At 35.4% G+C, this 18759-nt stretch overlaps 1 protein-coding gene across 1 annotated transcript; it reads right to left on the bottom strand.

Moving 5' to 3' along the window:
• Positions 1-2224: 2224 nt before the first annotated feature.
• LOC135743661 (fucolectin-like) lies at positions 2225-3552 on the bottom strand. Its single transcript, XM_073813426.1, has 5 exons — positions 3288-3552; positions 3065-3204; positions 2626-2905; positions 2387-2526; positions 2225-2292 (listed from the first exon to the last, which is right to left on the bottom strand). Exons 1-5 carry the CDS (start codon positions 3440-3442, stop codon positions 2225-2227), a joined length of 783 nt encoding a protein of 260 aa, XP_073669527.1. The 5' UTR covers positions 3443-3552.
• Between the last annotated feature and the right edge of the window lie 15207 nt (positions 3553-18759).

Genomic DNA, 18759 nt, shown 5'->3' on the forward strand with positions numbered 1-18759 from the left:
GTAAATGTGCTATACAAATAAACTTGCCTTGCCTAGCCTAGATATTTGTACTGAAAACAAGACAAAAATTTTAAGTAAGAATGTACAATTTTTGCAGTGCCATGTGGCTTCTTTCTTTAACAATGCAAAAAAAACGACTTTCTTATAATTGTTTTCAGTACAAATATCTAAAAATTCTTAAATCAAGATGTTTTTCTTGATGAGCAAAATGACCTAAAAAATAAGTCTAGTTTTTAGACAAAATGCATCAAATTTAAGTGAATTTGTGGATAAAACAAGCAAAACAATCTGCCAATGGGGTAAGCTAATTTTTCTTGATTTTTTCTTGAATTAAGTGTTTAAGAAAAAAGTTCAAGATTTTTTCCTTGTATAATTCACAAATTCACTTAAATTTGATAGAAGTACTTTAGGTAACATTATAAAATTAACATGAAACCACAGAGTTCATTGCCCTTTTAAATAACATTTATTTATTTTTCAAAGATCTTTTTCTAACCTGGTTTAGGATTTGATCACTCACAGCCGCTGCATCAACAGAAGAGAGAAATTTCAGTCTCAAAGTGCTTTTTATATAATGACCTGAAACACAGAAAACAAACTCAACAGTCATATAAACTGCAAAAAATTACTTTCTAACTAAGTATTTTTGAATTGTTTTCAGTATAATTATCTAAAAATTCTTAAATCAAGATGCATTTTCTTAATGAGCAAAATAACCTTTTATTTTTAAAGATAAAATACCTTTCATCTTTCTATTTTTTAGATATTTGTACTTAAATCAAGACAAAATACTAATTAAGAAAGTCATTTTTTTGGAGTGTACACACAAAAACACTGATATTTGAGGAAACTATTACAAGTGTTCAAAATGAACAAAAATCAAAGCAGAAAAAAGTTCAGTCCAATAATGAGCACAACGAGTATTACTGAAGACGAAACTAATAATGTGTAAGTGATCTTTTTTTTAAACAATTCTTAGTATGTTTGTTATGTTTTCAGCAAAAATATCTAAAAATTCTTAAATTAATATGCTTTTTCTTGATGACTAAAATTACTTACACATTAAGTCAAGATCACTTACACATTATTAGTTTAGTCTTCAGTAGTACTCGTTGTGCTCATTATTGGACTGAACTTTTTTACTGCTTTGATTTTTGTTCATTTTGTTCATCAAGAAAATAAGTCTAGTTTTTGGACCAAAAATATCAAATTTAAGAAAATTAGTGATTAAAACAAGCAAAAACATCTGCCAATGGGGTAAGCAAATTTTTCTTGAATTTAGTATTTAAGAAAAATTTTCAAGATTTTTTTGCTTACCCCATTGGCAGATTTATTTGCTTGTTTTACCTGATGCTTTTTCTTGGTGAGCAAAATGACCTAAGGAATTAATTAGTTCTTAGACAAAATATATTAAATTTAAATGAATTTGTGCTTAAAACAATAAAGAAATCAGAATCTTTATTGAATAAAGTGTTTAATAAAATGTTTAAGATTTTTTGCTTACCCCATTGGCAAATTTACTTAAATTTGATTCATTTTGTCTAAAAATTAGACTTATTTTCTTAAGTGATTTTGCTCATCAAGAAAATGCATCTTGACTTGAGAATTTTTTGATATTTGTAAGTAAGAAACTCAGTTTTTTGCAGTGTGTAGTCCATCATGTGTGTGGTTCATAATTTTAAAATATTTGTTCAGCGCGTCAAGTGAACTTATGTGCATCACATGTCAAATAAGTGCCTGCTGCACACCATTATGATAAAAAATGTTTATGATAAAATAGACGCTGGCATTTGAGTTTAGTTATTAGAGTTTAGTATTGAAGGTCCCATTCTCTCTGTGTTTTTGAAGCTTTGATTGGGGAATATAACATGTGTTCATGTTTCTTGTGTAAAAAAAAACCCAGTATTTTCCACACATTTGACTCATCTCTATAGCGCTGTATTCACTGTCCTAAAAACGGAATGAAGTCTTCCTTGTTCAATGAAGTCCCTCCTTCAGAAATACGTAACGAGTTCTGATTGTGTAACTTGTTTAGTGTGTTGTGATTTGACGGCAGCTTAGCCAGAGCCATTTGAGCTTAGCTGGCGACTCACGTCATATTTGGAATTTGCGCCACTCAGAAGAGCAGTCACCATCTCCACTCATGTGAACTAATATTTTTAAGTTGAATTAACTCAAAATTTTGAGGCTGAAAGATAACTTTTTTTAACCAACAAATCTTTTTTTACAGTCTAAAAACGGACATAAATCTAAAATTTAAAGCCTCAGAGTCATCACCCCACAAAGCCTTTTCTATCACAGGACAGTCAATCAGCAATTTACAGAAATCTCAAATCTCAAATTTCCTAATTCTACCAAAATATAAAAAATTGGTTTAAGAAATTACGTTTTCCATAGACCTCCACTTCACATAAAGAGAGATTAGACGGAAGTCCAGTCATGACCACATTCACATAGCGTCCCTCCATCCCATTACATGAGTAACTGATAGTTTGACCAACTTGAAAACCTGAAGTAACAGCACATCTAGACAAAGAGAAAATCAATCAATCAATCAATCAATCAATCAATCAATATCTAAATCAAGGTGTTTAAATCAATAAGGTGTTTTATTAATAACTTTACTTGGGATTGTTGTTTCCATAGTTTTCAGTGGAGTTTCCAATCCGAATCTCTGCTCCATTGGTTTGAGCCGCACAACAGTCTGATCTAGCAGTGATGATGACTGTACTAATCTCATATTTATACTGAAGATCCAAACTTAACCATGGGTCACTTTGATATGCAGTAACAGCACAGTATGCAGCTTCACCCGGTCCATATCTTACACCATCTATGACATTTTGAGCTACAAAGGGGTAATATGTGGATGACTGTATAGCTGCCGAATCTAGAGCCACGTTCTCTACAAGATAAAATCAAAGACCGTGAATCAGTCAATCTGGAGATACATTCTGAATGTTTAATTAAATTCAATAGTTTCAAAAGTCAATTTAATGTAATGTAAATTAATGTAATTTCCTCAGTGCTATCTAAAAGTACAGAATAAATTGTCAGACCTCACCTGTATCATAGACCTCAACCTCACAGAGAGCGAGATGAGATGTACGTCCAGTCATGACCACATTTATATAACGTCCCACCATTACACCACACGAGTAACTGATAGTTTGACCACGTTGAAAACCTGAAGTTACAGCACATCTAGACAAAGCAAACAAATCAATAAATCTCTAGAAACGTAAATCAATATGTAGATGTTAAACTGATGTCATGAACAACTTTACATGGGATTGTTGTTTCCGTTGTTTACAGTGGAGTTTCCAATACGAATCTCTGCTCTATTGGTTTGATCAAAATAAGCATCTGATCTAGCAGTGATGACTACTGTACTAATCTCATAATAATTCAAGAGATCCAACTTCCACCATGGACTTAACATACTTCCTGTAATGGAGCAGTATGATGTACTAGCCCCATATCTTACACCATCTATAGCGTTTAGAGGTGAATAATCTGTGGATGACTGTGTAGCCTTTCCTTTACGTGCTAAATTCTCTAGAAAAGAAATCATCAAAGACAGTTGATCAGTCAGTGTGGAGATATAATAATATAAACTCATCATAAAAAAGATATAAAATTCTTCTAAAAAATATTTGATGTCTTTAACATACAGAAGAGCAATTTTGACCGATGATTCAAATCATAAATGTTTTCAAATGATTTAATAAAGTTTTAGGAAATAAATATTTTAAAATGAAACAAATAATAAAGACATCGGTATTCACTAAAATATTCGATAAAATCAATCACAATTAACAGATTAGCTGGCCAATTGAAGAACACAATGCTTTTCAGAACGATGAGCTGTGTAAAAAATTATCGGGTTTCAGGGAGGCAGGGCCATTTCAATAACAGCCATTTCAAGCCGCGATTTTAATTTCGCAACTCTGTCGCATCTCTCTGCCACTCTGCTTCCTGCACACTGCCCCTGCGCCGCCCTTCACTCACGTCACTTTTTTTAATCCCCTTCAGCTCGAAACATGACATCTGCAAACGCAGCTCTGAGGAACTTGTATGTAATCTGAGGGCAAATGGCTCCTTAGTTTTCAAATGGTTTGGGTACAAAATAAAGGTGTTTGTCTATGGTTAAAAAGCTCATTTGAAACAATGAGCAGTGGCTCATTTACGAAGCTCTGAAGAGACACCCCTTAAGTTTGAGGTAGTGCTCACAATAATAAAGAAAGTTGATAATCATCATCACCTTATCTGTAACCACTGAAATGTAGATGTAATGTATTTCCAAATCTAAGCCCATCTTATGCAGAATGTTGCCTAATAGACTGCAACACGATAAAGCCAATGGATAAAAAAAGCACCTTCAGAATGCATAAAACACTCATTGGCCAAGGCAGATCTAATTCACTGTGTGCCTTCTAATAATGGATAGAACAACTCTTTTGTATAATTAATATTATGTATGAGTTTCATTCATTTATAATGAGGTTCTAATAAACAATGCAATACAAGTGAACACGCCGTGCCGGCGCCTCCACGTCACGTTTATTATATTGTCTGCTATATTTGCTTTTTATTTATTAAATACATGCAATTGGTTGATGAAACATTTATTAAAGTGCCAATATTATGCTGGCATTTCCACAGCTTAAATAGTGTATGAGATCCATAAAACATGTTTCGGAAGTTGTTTGCATGAAACAGCTTGTAGGAAAAGTTTCTTAACCATCTCTAGTAGCCTCTGTTTCAGTGCATTTCAGATTTTCAGATTTCCGTTTTGTGGTGGTCATTAAATATTTATGAGCTGCTGCTCCTTTGGCCACGCCCCACTACAAACTACATGTGCAAATGTATCGCGCGATAAGTGCAGACCATATACTGTGTATTATATATTTTATTAATGGTTTATGTATTATTATGCCAACAGAAAAATCAAGCATTAAAGTATCACTAATAAGTACACTCCAGGAGAAGAAACTTATGACACGTATTGATTCCAGAGTAAATTGTGATGTCGCAGTCTCAACAATACACTCGTTTTCCCTGGACAATGCTAACATATTCCTGTTTATAAAACATTTCCAAACGCATTATTTTCGCAAATTACAGAAATTAAGACCCGGCGGGGGATATATATTGCTTGTGGACAGCTTTGCCAGAAGCTAGCAGGAGGTCCACCATATCTTGGGGCACGTTAGGCTCATCGGAAAGGACTGGTCAGTTAGGCCACTTAATGTAACTGACAACTTTGACTGGTTAATGTTGATACGGTCAACCATTGGTCAAATGGTCATGGGTTAACATCCCTATTGACCACTAATGACCATCCCTACTGACCATCATATTGACCACCAATGACCTCTTTTGTAAAAAAAAATACACATCTTGAAAAAGACAGAATCAAGCCAAATTTTTATATGATTATTCAATGTGATCTCATTAGAATATTTGTGTATTTTTACGTTTCAGTGTGGTTACACAATACGTACATTTACTTACGTTTAAAACACACTGAAACGTATAATATCGACATTTTGACAGGACTAATACGTAATTTTTTTACGTATTTACAGCTTTACAAACATACACATTTGTACGTAAATTATTCCTATTCATAAATATTAAAATCGCAGGCATTAGCGTTTCTTACTAATAATGACATGTTTTCAGTTATATTTTCTGACATATTTATTAGAGACAGTTTACCCATTTACCTAATGAAATGATTATGATATTTAGAGAATTTTAGAATATTGAACATTTTAAAACTTCAAAAAGATAACATTTCTGTATTTATTTAACTATTTTTGATATTTAGTTTGTTTGCAATGACACACAAAAACGCGTTCTCATCAGCAACCGTAAAGTCAGATCGCACGTTCGTTAATGTGAATTCAAATATCCCGCCTCAAGAAGCTTAACGACACATTGCTTTACGGCAGTGATAGCAAAAGCTCATTGGCTCTTTGAGTGCCACGTGACATATTTGCATAATTTCCGTAGGTGTACGTTTGAAATTAAGAAAGCGCACCGTGACACAGGGAAGCTGGATCAACGTTCTCTTGGATTAATAACTTTAATACTTCTGTTTACTTTACTTCATATACTTCAGAGAGGACCGCGGCTACAGCACATCGTCATTTTAACTACTTCTGGTACTGATTTTAATATTTGCAATAAGTTGTTGCGATAATACTTGTCTGTCTGCTATGTGTAACTGGTATAAAAATTACTTTGACTAGATTTTTGTTTTGAGTTTTTGCTTTGAGTTTTCCTTTTATTTATATATATTTTTGTACTAAAGTTTTTATTTTCTAAAATTATTATTTTTTTATTAATGTTATACTTTCCATATGTGTGTATTCATGCTGAAGTAATGAACTTCACAAAATTTCGTTTGAATCATTTTTGTTTAAATATCTAAAATGTAGAGGAACTTTTCTTTGAGTACCTGTTTGGGGAGGGAGTGTCATCAGCGGGGCACATCCGGGGTTTCTCATCGTGCGTTTTGCGTTGGCCTCAGTTTCACTACATGAGGTTGGTGGACGCATGCACGTGCAGTCCTCCCTATAAACAACACTGGTATGTTGATGTTTTTTTTCCTCAATGTGTATATTTATCATTGGATGAATGTAATTAAAATTGTGTCAACATTCAATAGTATTAGCTGCAACAAGGATGTACTGTTTAATGTGATTTTGTGTAAGTAGTCAGTATAATTGTGGCGCTAACTAATTAGCATTGTGTGCTAATACTATAGTGTGTCAGAGTGGGAGGAGCTGCTACCCCGTTTTGACCTGATAATTTCTCCTTACCAACAGGTATGCTATCTGTTTTGTTTGTTTTATAAAGTAAAGTGTGTTGGATGATAGTTAATGAGTGTTTTATCTTAAGTGTTATAAAAAGGTAAGACTGTTATTTAATGTTTTATTTGGTAAACCATTTTATTTGTGCTGAGTGTGATGCACATTGTGTAGATTGCATATGACTGTGCAAATATACGAAGCACATTATCTAGTTCTGTATATAATGTTTACATACACTGAGTTTAAGTATGTTTTGTAATTATTTTGCTCATTCAGAGTATGATGCAGTATTTGAATACAGATTTAATGTGTATTCACATAAGTTTGTATTGTAAAATGGTGCATATTTGTGATTCAAGTGTAAAATGTTAAGATGCAATGCGATATACTACATTTTTTTAGTAAAAAAAAAAGCACATTGTTTAAAATGAGCAGGGGAAATCCATATGCTATAGTTAAAGTTCTTTCTTTATTCACATTTTATTTTTTTTATTTTTATTTTATTGTTGGCTTAGTTTCACTACATGAGGTTGGTGGACGCATGCACGTGCAGTCCTCCCTATAAACAACACTGTGTGTCAGAGTGGGAGGAGCTGCTACCCCGTTTTGACCTGATAATTTCTCCTTACCAACAGATTAAAATACCAGATCTCATCATAAAGTGGTCGTGTGGTCTTTGTGCGTGAGGGTATCCATTCCAGACATGTTACATATGCTTTTTGTAACAGTAACGTTAAATGATTTTAATAAACTGTTTTGTGTAGGACTCTAGCACCTTAAAATATCTTTTGAATGCAACATTGTTACTAAAATGTTCCTAAACATATCTGTCCGTTACATTGCATAATATAAAAAGAATACATTATGTATTTAAACATTTTGTATAAAAAGGGTTTGGGGTAAGGTTTGGGGTAGGGTTAAGGTGGTAACATATCGCTAAAATGGTTAAAGGGAAATTATACAGCAATCCTTATGGAATGAAAGATACGTAAATGTTTTACGGTTTTTAGCAGTAAAAACTTAATAATGCTACGTTTAAATGTCGTAAATATGTCTACGTTGTAAGTTTTAGCGTCCATTTAAACTTACAAAAAATATGTTTTTTGTATTAAGTTACGTGTAAATACTACGTATTAACAGTGAGACCAGGCTGTATTATTGACAGATGTTAAAAATTAACAAAATCATATTCCATTGAGATAAAGGGAACCACTTTTCTGAAAAGTGGGTTGGGGTCATTTTAACCCCAACAGACTCATAAGGGTTAAAACATAAAACATACAGAATCAGAAACTCATAAACAAAATTCAGTTTAAGTCATTTGAGTGTCAAATATCAATAGAAGTTTACCTTCAAAACTACCCGGAATGGAAACAAGAACTGTTGAAACAAAAATAAACTATTTTAACAATGATATTTGAAAGTAATTTAAATTAAGATGAACACAAACGTTTTTTATTCTTTACTAAGTAGTGTTTCAAATGATCATCTTTTGTGTACCCATCATCACACTGCAAAACAAAAAGTCTTAATATTTTTGTCCTGTTTTCAGTACAGATATCTAAAAGTTATTCAATCAATTTTCAATTTTCTTTATAAGCAAAATTACCTAAGTTCACTTAAATTGTACATTTTTTTTGGTCTAAAAACTAGACTTATTTTCTTAGGTTTTTTTGCACATCAAGAAAATACATCTAGATTTAAGAATTTTCCGAATTTTGAAAACAAGGCAAAAATACTAAGTAAGAAAGTCATTTTTGCAGTGCATGTGTGTCAGCTGCTGTACTCACCAGAAAGTAAAATCAGATGAATGAATTTCTTCATCTCTGACTGTCTAAGGATCATTAAACACAACAAGAGAATATAAGAGATATTAAGAATTGATGTTCTGTTACACTATGAGTACCTTATTATTATGATGATGATAACATACCTGTGTGGAGTTAGATATAAAGTCTCTCTCTCTCCTTACTCTCTTCTTTACTCTGAAATAAATCCAATCCATCACCTTCTAATTAAATCTCAGTTTCCTCCCCCCTCACACCCTTACTGATAGTTTCATAACTTCATTTCATTTGACCTCCAGAAATACATCAGGTGTCATTTTGAGTCTTTTACAAATCAAATCAGGTTCATATGCAAATCTGCCACGAAAATGAGGTCTTTACCTGTGTTAGTAGGTTTGGTTTGGTTTTGTGTGTTAAATGTAACTAAATATGGCCAACTCAATTTCATTGTTATCAAAATAATATGATTTGAATGTGATATTGATTGTAAAGCTAAGTTTAGTTTCTCTCAAGGATTTGGGTGCATCTCAATCAGCTCCCTCGTTCAGTATTAAGGGCACTGATCAGGGAGTCGACCGTTTTAAGAGCTATATCAACTGTAAAACCCTTCCAGTGCACTGGAATGTTCGTTCCCTAAAAATACCCATAATGCAAAGCAAAAATCGGGAGCATGAGTGGTCCCTAAATTCCCTTAACAGAAATCATGTGACCTTTTCAAACCTTCTAAAGCACAAACTGTTATCCACAAATTGTCCAAAAACTAGACTTATTTTCTTAGGTCATTTTGGTCATCAAGAAAATACATCTTAATTTAAGATTTTTTTTATATTTGTACCTAAAATAAGAGAAACATAATAAGTAAGAAAGTCATTTTTTGCAGTGTGTTTTTAACCTTTAGCAAGTAAATAAGACAAAAGTTGTCAGCATGTCAATTTATTAGTACAATAATACTTTTTATTAAGAATTTGTACAAATAGTACACTGTAAAATGTAATAGCTAACTTTACTTAAAAATAAATAGTGATCATAACTAGTTGCTCCATAATTTGTTGACTCTACTAGCTTACAATAAGTTGACACAGCATTTTGGTGAGGAGAGTAATTAAACTTATCATACTTAAGTAACCTTTACTTGAGAAGTATGAGTGTCTCCACACACTCCCAACACTTGGTGGCGGTAATGCACCATGCTGGATGCCAACCGCCAATACAAATCAACGAAGAAGAGATTGCACATGCGCAGTTCCTCCTGAGACGTTGGATTTGAACCATCACGCGGCAAAAGAACGTTTGTCTGGATTTGGTTTGAAGGTAAGAGCATGCAAAATGTTAATTTGGAGAGGCCATGTATGTAATACTTCAGTCTGTTTGTAGGTTAAATGTATTTCTACAATTTAGTAAAGTCAGGACTATGTTCTGTTAATGTTCTGAGTTGAGTTTTGTTTGTGAGGTAAGGTTTAAGCTAAATCTAGCTAACCACCTTGTCATTGTCCCACCTTGTAAATCTCAAATTTCTTAAACTGTAAATATGAATTCATATCGCCAAATGCAATGTGCTTGTTAACTGTTGCGTGCATCGGCTATAACTGGCGATGGCACAGTAAAACTTTAACTTATCTGCTAGCTCAGCTGTTAAGCAGGAGGTCTGGATCAGAATATTCATATCGTCGCTGCCCGATAAAACTCACGTATGTCCAAAACGTTTACTTTTCAGAAAGTGAAAAAAAACACCGTATATCAAAAGCAGTTGAATGTAGCATTGTCATACTTGGTACGGCATATTTACATGTAACCATATTCTTGCCAGTGTCATGATATAATCCACATTTGACCCAAATTGAGTTTAAATGGACATGCGTGCATATTTTACAGTAACTGTGATCGATACGCGTTCTTCCGATCATTAATTAGAATGGCCAAGTCGCGTTTCGTATTGACAGATGAATATGCTCAGTTCATTAAATAGCCTACGTCTTAGTTAAATACGCTTACTTTATTTAATATTAATTATACATTTATTAAATGTCTCTTGCAAACTATGAAGGGACAATGAATCAATACACTGACATGGTAATGCTACACAGCAGGGGCGTCAGTTTGTGTTGAAAAGTGGTGGGGACAAAAGATCAGATAAAAACATTACTGCGGGACAGGAAAAATATTGAATAACGGCGCATCAAAAATGGGCATAGCGTAGGCTAGTCAACAACAAGAAAATACTCAGCATAAAACCCTCAACAATGTCGACTGCACACATGTAACAGTCCCTACAACACCAGCTCAACCGAACAGTGCCAAAGCACCAAACCGTAGAAAACAGCAGCGCTTTTAGTCAATGATTACAATGAATTTCATTACATATGTACAAGAAAACACACCATAAGCATACAACGCAACATATGTGACACTAGACCACAAAACCAGTCTTAAGCATCGCTTGATTTTTCAGGACATTTTAACCAAATGCTTTCAAAAAGTGGTGGGGACATCCCCAGCGTAAATAACACCAATGCTAGACAGATACTTTGTTTGCACAGTCCTACCGTAATTAAGTTACTCCTAGATGTTCGTCTGGTGTCCGGGGGAAACGTTTACCTCGATGAAGGAAAGTCATTGTCATGTTTATTCGGCTATATCCAGTGCTGAGCTTCGATGAAACTTTACGAGACCGGCGAGATGCTTCACAGGTGGAAGATATGCGGCGTGATTGACAGCTTTGACACCAAATGGGTATACGTGAAAATCAGATGACATGATTTCACAAGTTTTCATTGGCCATTTAGGTATGTGACGCATACTGTATACGGAAATGAACCTGGACATTCAATCTGTCAAAAAATCTCAAAATCGGCAAAATGAACATACGTGATTTTCATCGGACAGCGACGATATATTCATTCGATTTTTAATTTTGAGATTCGAATATTTTTTTTCTGTTTTTAACATTAGCATTAATGCAGAGACTGCCAAGCAGGAAGTGCACTTCACGCTCCCGCTCAAGGTTTGTAACTTACTGTTAATGTACTCCGATATTAAAGGTGGGATATATTTTTCTATTGAAAGGGCATTTGGTATTTTTGTGATTTTAAAATAATAAAGGTTATATTTATTTAACATTTTGGCCCAAGCAGAAAATTAAGGGCACCTCAACTCAGCCTGCAATTATTTAAAATTTTCCCAAAATAACTGCATTACTGAAAAATACTAGATTACTAAACCTATGCAGTTGCTGCACATGCCATTATGCACAATTAATGAAACTTTCTGAATAGAAAGTTATGATATGAACCAAATAACCATACAACCCCCTTGACTAATTCTAAGCATAAAATACATACATATACAATTTGTTATATTCAGATAGCCTGTTGTAATGAATGAGTAGCAGGGCAATATACATACATGTATCCTTTATGCCTTACAAAGAAAGCGTTCATTAGAGCTGATTGGATGCACAAGTTGCAGTAATATATTCATTTTCGAGGTTTGTGTAATACTAGTTTTCTGGCCAGTGTGACCTAGTGATTTGTTATTAAAACGCATCCAAAATGACTTCATTAAATGCTCATTTGTCTGTTTCTTTAGGTTCTGTCAGAGTTCTTTCGCTTAACCAGCAAAAACCTCAAAATCGAGTTTTTCAAAGAACTGGACAAACAACTCCTCGCTGTCTTGACATTTTCAAGTCCAAGGGTGGATGTACCGGCCAGATACTTAAGGCGTATTTGCATCATCAAATCGCACTGGGGGTAAGTTTCTCATGCACATTAATGATTTAATGGTGTCAGCAAAATAGTGTAACCACATTGTATTTTCAGAGCTGTTAATTGATGGTCCTTGACCATTTATGGGTGCTATGTATGAAATTATCTTTCAGAATACAGATGTTACTGCTAAGTGAACAGCAGTCCTCCGTGGCCTTCCCATCCTCCTTGGAGATGAGAACAAAGACTTCTTCAAGACATACTTTGTAAGTAGTTTCAGGTGCTAGTTTACAGTGGCCGAGTAGGCTTGTCGCGATAGTCGGTGTAACAGTGATTACCAGTGTGTCAGCCTCTTACCGGTTAGATCACTTGCCCACCGCGACACCGTCTTTCACCGTCGTTTTGATATTTTTTTGTAATTAAATCATTTAGTTTCGTTAGAGACAGCAAACATGAATGTGTCTTCTGCCTGAATTCAGCAGAGCTGAACGCGCATCATCACAGAGCAGCCGGTGTCAGATTTCATTTATTCCTGTCAGAGTGTGTGAGGCGAGCGACTGACCAGACGATGGCAGAAGCCGTATGCTTACTCATTTTTGTTATAATATACATATATGATGTTTAATGTAAGCGAGATCGTTTTGTTGTTGCGTTTTTCATTACAAATAATAATAAACCCATCATTCAAGCAACCCATTATAGAGGAGTAGCCGGATGCTCTCCTTGGGACTGGCAGGTTCTGAAGTACCTGTGCACATTGACTCAAGCACTTAATTAAACCAGCTGTTGCGCTCGCATTGCATGCAAATTCATATGAGATTTAAAGGAGTAGTCTACTCATTTTCAATATTAAACTATGTTATTGCCTTAACTAACTATATCCCTCTATCATCTGTTAGCGTGCACGTAAGCGGTGGAGCGCGCTGCGACACTTCGATAGCATTTAGCTTAGCCCCATTCATTCAATGGTACCAATCAGAGATAAAGTTAGAAGTGACCAAACACATCAACGTTTTTCCTATTTAAGATGAGTAGTTATATGAGCAAGTTTGGTGGTACAAAATAAAACGTAGCGCTTTTCTAAGCGGATTTAAAAGAGGAACTATATTTTATGGCGTAATAGCACTTTTGTGAGTACTTCGACTCGCCTGAAAAGTCCGCTCCCCTTCTCCCTCTCATAATGGGAGAGGGAGGGTGTTACTGCGCCGAGTCGAAGTACTCCCAAAAGTGCTATTCCACATTAAAATATAGTTCCTCTTCTAAATCCGCTTAGAAAAGCGCTACGTTTTATTTTGTACCACCAAACTTGCTCGTATAACTACTAGTCTTAAATAGGAAAAACGTTGATGTGTTTGGTCACTTCTAACTTTATCTCTGATTGGTACCATTGAATGAATGGGGCTAAGCTAAATGCTATCGAAGTGTCGCAGCGCGCTCCAGCGCTTACGTGCACGCACACAGATGATAGAGGGATGTATCAACTCTTCTTAGTTAAGGTAATAACATAGTTTAATATTGAAAATGAGTAGACTATTCCTTTAAGACAGCCTACGCAAGCGCTGCATTTAAACAGTTGCATCTAATTCAAATTAAAAAAGTAAGCCCCTCCCACCCTGTGAAACCGGTATCATCGGGGTTGTCACGCACCGATTAACCGGTGGGAAAATTCTGTCACCGCAGCAACCCTATGGCCGAGAGGGGTCACAACTCATGCATTGCAAATGCCACAGCACCTCCAGATTTGGAAACAACAGTGTCATAAAAGTGGCCTATTATTTTCATATATGCCATATGCAATTTCGACATGCAATGCAAACTGCACAGTAGTAGAGTAGAGCTGGGCCATAAATTGACTGCAATACTCATGCGTATCTTATCAGTAAAGCTGGTTTCATGATTAGTAATAAGTCGCCATCACCTGCTTTCAAATGCAGCAGCATTTACTACACAGAGCTGTATTTTACTGAGAAGCTAGGCAAAATCGTGTGCGTAATCGTGAAATTTCACCTCTGATAATGCATGAGATTTTGCCGAGCTTCTCTGTGAAATACGGCTCTGTGTAGTAAATGCTGCTCCACCTGAAAGCAGGTGATGGTGATTTACTATTAATCACGGAGCCAGCTTTACTGATGAGAATCGCAGTCGATTTCTCGCCCAGCCCTACTGCTCAGTACAATGTGTAATGCATAGGTTATGCTTATTGGAAATTTAAGTTAAAAGGACCTCTGGCGAGTTTAACAAATTAGCCTTTTTGGGTTAGCCCTAACGTTTTGCCCCACAAACGTGATAGATGAACACTCCAATGTTTTCGTTGTAGCGATATTTTAAGAAATGTTTACCCATAATGCATTCTGGACTGATGTAGATGGCTCCAAGCGCTGCTACAAACACAAGGCAAATTAACAATAACGTTATCAAGATAAGCTATTACCTCAGTTAGCGAGTGAAATATACCTTCCTCCGTGTTTACGGCATGTTGAGGCTCAAATTGGAAAGGCTTGAATGGCAGACATTTCGCTCGCTAATTGAGGTAATCGCTTTACTTGATAATGTTATAGTTTATTTGCCTTTTGTTTGTAGCGGCGCTTGGACCGGTCTACGTCACGGTCCATAATGCATTATGGGTCAAACAAACAATGGTGACTTACTAGTAAAAAGGTTGTCTTAAAATATCTCGCTACAACAAAAACATTGGAGGTGTTGTTCTATCACGTTTTTGGAACAAATGGTAGGGCTAACTCAATAAGGTCTCAATAATGTGTCAAACTAGCCGGAGGGTACATTTCATAAGCTTCCATTAGGGTAGGATGTTTTGTTAGCAGCAAGCATAAAATAATCCGTCATATGACCCACTCCCCCACCATCCTCGCATACCCTTCTCACCTTTTTTTAACCCTTGACCAGTTTGCATGCTTGTTTAATGGTACACATCTTCAGGTGTTAATGAGAGGGTTCTACTAATCTCACAAATGACCAGTGTAAGAGTGAAATGATTATGTACAAAAATGTCAACTGTCCTCTGGGACAACAGCAAAGCCTTGTTAGAATTGTAGGTATTTTTTCTTCTCATATGTTGTTTCCCTGTTGAATATGGCTTATCCATTTTACAGAACTGTCAATAGAGTGCAAGGTTTGTGTTATCACATTGTAGAATAGCTAACTGTTGTCATCAGCTAATGCCTCTTCAGATGTAAATATGAGCAGATGTGAGATACCCTCAATTGGTCCTGATCAGGACTACCTATCAACCTTCTTTCTAAAGTGGCTGCTTTGTGTTTTCTACCTAAATGCATGGTTGTATATCAATGTGGAATTGTGTAATAATATCTCATGTAATTGTGTTTTTAGGACTGTGATGAACCTGAACTGGCCAAAACCTCCATTGAGATCCTAACAGTAATCCCTGAAGGTACCCCACCTCAAGGAACACACCAACATTTTGGGTTTTTAGCTTATTCACTGTATTCCCCAGAGTTACATAAGTCCACCATTTTCATCTCTGTGTGTCCTGTAACTTTGTCTGACGCACCCACCGCTAGCTTAGCTTAGCACAAAGATTGTAAGTAAATGGCTTCAGCTAGCATACTGCTCCCTATAAGTGACAAAATAACGCAAACATTTTCCTATTTATATGTTGTGATTTGTATAGTCACAGCGTGTACAAATAACAAGGTCATATGAGACACAGCCATCTTCTAACAGTATACATACAGGGAACTATATTCTCTGAAGACAAAGCACTGCTACTTGGGTGGAGTGATTTGCTCGCAGCACCAGAGAAGCCCCCTGGTGAGGAGAGAGTTGTGCTACTCACTCCGCCCAAGTATCAGTGCTTCATCTGAGAATATAGTTTCCTGTATGTATACTGTTAAAAGATGTCTGTCTCATATGACCCTGTTATTTGTACACACTGTGACTATACAAATCGCAACATATAAATAGGAAAATGTTAATTTGTCACTTATTTGGAGCAGTATGCTAGCTGGAGCCATTTACTTCCAGTCTTTTTGCTAAGCCAAGCTAGCGGTGGGTACGTCAGACAGAGTTACAGGATGCACAGAGATGAAAAAGGTATGTATGGACTTATCTAACTCTGGGGGATACGGTGAATAAGGTAAAAACCCAAAATGTCTGCGTGTTCCTTTAAGGCCCAAAATTCAATCACTCAAAAATCTACTGTGCAGTGAGTAGTGAAGTTCTTTGTTTTTTACACACACACACACACACACACACACACACACACACACACACACACACACACACACACACACACACACACACTTACATTTATGGTGTATCTACATTATTGATGGAAATATATTTTTTTTGTCATTTGGTCTTGGTTTTGTGTAATGGTGAATGTGTGATTTGTTGGGTTTTTATGTCTTTTTTCAAAATTCAAATTCTCTCTTATTGGATGTGCAGTTCACTGTATTGTTCTGTTTCAATCAAATAAAGTGTTTCATTGATTCATTCAAACTGTTGTCTCTCTTTGTTTCAACAACTTAAAACTTTTGAGTAAAGTTTACTTGAATATTTTAAGGCAATCGGTTTCCTAAGATTTCCTTAGTATTGTGAACACTTAGCCTTGTAAGGATAACTTGCCTTAATGAGTACTGCTAACTGAACATAACTCAGTTGTCTGAACTGACATTTCCTTAGTGACGGGAGCTAATGATTTTTAAGTTCACTTTACTACCATGACATGAGTTGTCTGGACTAAAATTTTTTTTGTCATCATAACTAATGATTTTGCGTTAACTGTACTCAAGTGTACTACCATGATATGAGTTGTCCTTACACATTTCTTCTCAGCTACAACAACTTAAAAATTGATTGTCAACTTTACTTTAAAAATTTGAGGCAATCGGTTTCCTAAGTTTTTTTAAGTAAAGTCAACAAATTACATTTTACAGTGTACCTTTGCCCTTGATGTAAGAAGCGCAATTCAAATGAAAGACATGCAAATTATGAGGAATAGACAAACAGCTGTCACGTCTAACACATTTTCTAAGAACTTTTACTTTTTATTTTACTACAGGTGTGTCCAGTTGACCTTAAAGAGGTGACTAGAAACATGACGTTGTCCAGTCATAACTTCCTGTTTCACAAATCCCTAATCCACTTAATCATTCACCACAATGGATTAAACCAAAGAAAAACAGATAAAGCTTCATAAAGATTTCTGGTTTCCAGAATGCTTTGCATTTTAGTTTTATTTTGTAAAGACAATAATGTTTAATGTTCATTTAACTTTGAACAAACTGTTGGCAGTAAAAAACATCAATTTAAATCTACAGTTACTGCATAACTACAGCATTTTTTTACAGTGTGTAGTTCTGATGTTCAGCCAAAGATTGTTGAGCTACACAGAGTAGAAAGTTGCTTTAAGAAAATAAACCATAGAAACAATAATGAAGATGTTTTAATCAAGTGGAGATGTTGCAAATATGCCTGAAAGAGGACGTTTATCTATATCATCTTAATTCTTAGCCAGGAAAATCATGTGAGTGGACAAAGACTCTCCAAGGATCACAGATAGAATTTTGGGGTCAAAAAGCTTTAAAAATAATATAAAATAAAGGAAAATAGTACCTCCATCACCACAAGTTGCTTAGGGCACAGTTTAAGAAACAAATCATCTGATCTCATGCAAAAAACAAACTCCAGCACATATCACTGTAGTTTAACTTTAAACAGGACGTATAAAAATATTATATCAAATACCAACAGATCAAAAAGTAAAAACCTGACTTGCTCTGCTAAAAATCTTATAATGGGTTATGATTCAATCTTTCATCAAGACATTGGTTCAAAACAAACATCAAAATCAACAAAAAATGTATCACTGAGCACAAAATCAAGGTTCTGCCATTGCCATCTCAGTTCCCTGACCTGAACCATACAGAAAATGACTGAGACTTCCGGTTTGGTGAAATGGCGTAGAGACGCGTTGAGTTTTGCTCCCGCTTCTTTTTCATTTATAACCTTCTTAATGCCCTAATACTCTGTTTTATTTTACTAATAATTAGACAGTGTTGTTGTTACATACATTTGCATCGAATTATGGCAGCTAAATCGACAAAACAAAGCAAAAAAGACCAGAAAGTTGAGTCCTGTGGAGATGACTGTAAAGATGTTAGCATGTCAGCTATTGCTAATCTTCTGGAAGAACACCGGGCTGCTCTCTCAGCGGACTTTAAAACTACAATTTCGGCACTCGAGGTAAAGTTGGACCAAATTCAAGCAACCGTGACGGAACACGACTCGAAGATTGCCTCACTTGAGACCCACGCAAATTCGCAAGATGAGCGCACACACACCTTAGAAATGACATGTGCCAAGTTAACACAGTGCAATGCTAAACTGCTTGCCAAAGTTGTGGATCTGGAATCTCGCAGCCGGCGTAATAATATAAGAATCGTTGGATTACCTGAATCTATTGAA

This window comes from Paramisgurnus dabryanus, chromosome 2 (genome assembly GCF_030506205.2).
Source record: "Paramisgurnus dabryanus chromosome 2, PD_genome_1.1, whole genome shotgun sequence".
NCBI lineage: Eukaryota > Metazoa > Chordata > Actinopteri > Cypriniformes > Cobitidae > Paramisgurnus > Paramisgurnus dabryanus.

Excerpts from the sequence above, each read along its gene's own strand:
- LOC135743661 (XM_073813426.1), bottom strand. The coding sequence starts at position 3,442 with ATGTTAAGTCCATGGTGGAAGTTGGATCTCTTGAATTATTATGAGATT. Across the intron at positions 3,205-3,287 it reads AACGGAAACAACAATCCCAT|ATGTGCTGTAACTTCAGGTT; the intron begins GTAAAGTTGTTC and ends TGCTTTGTCTAG. Across the intron at positions 2,293-2,386 it reads AGTGGAGGTCTATGGAAAAC|AAAAGGCTTTGTGGGGTGAT; the intron begins GTAATTTCTTAA and ends GTCCTGTGATAG.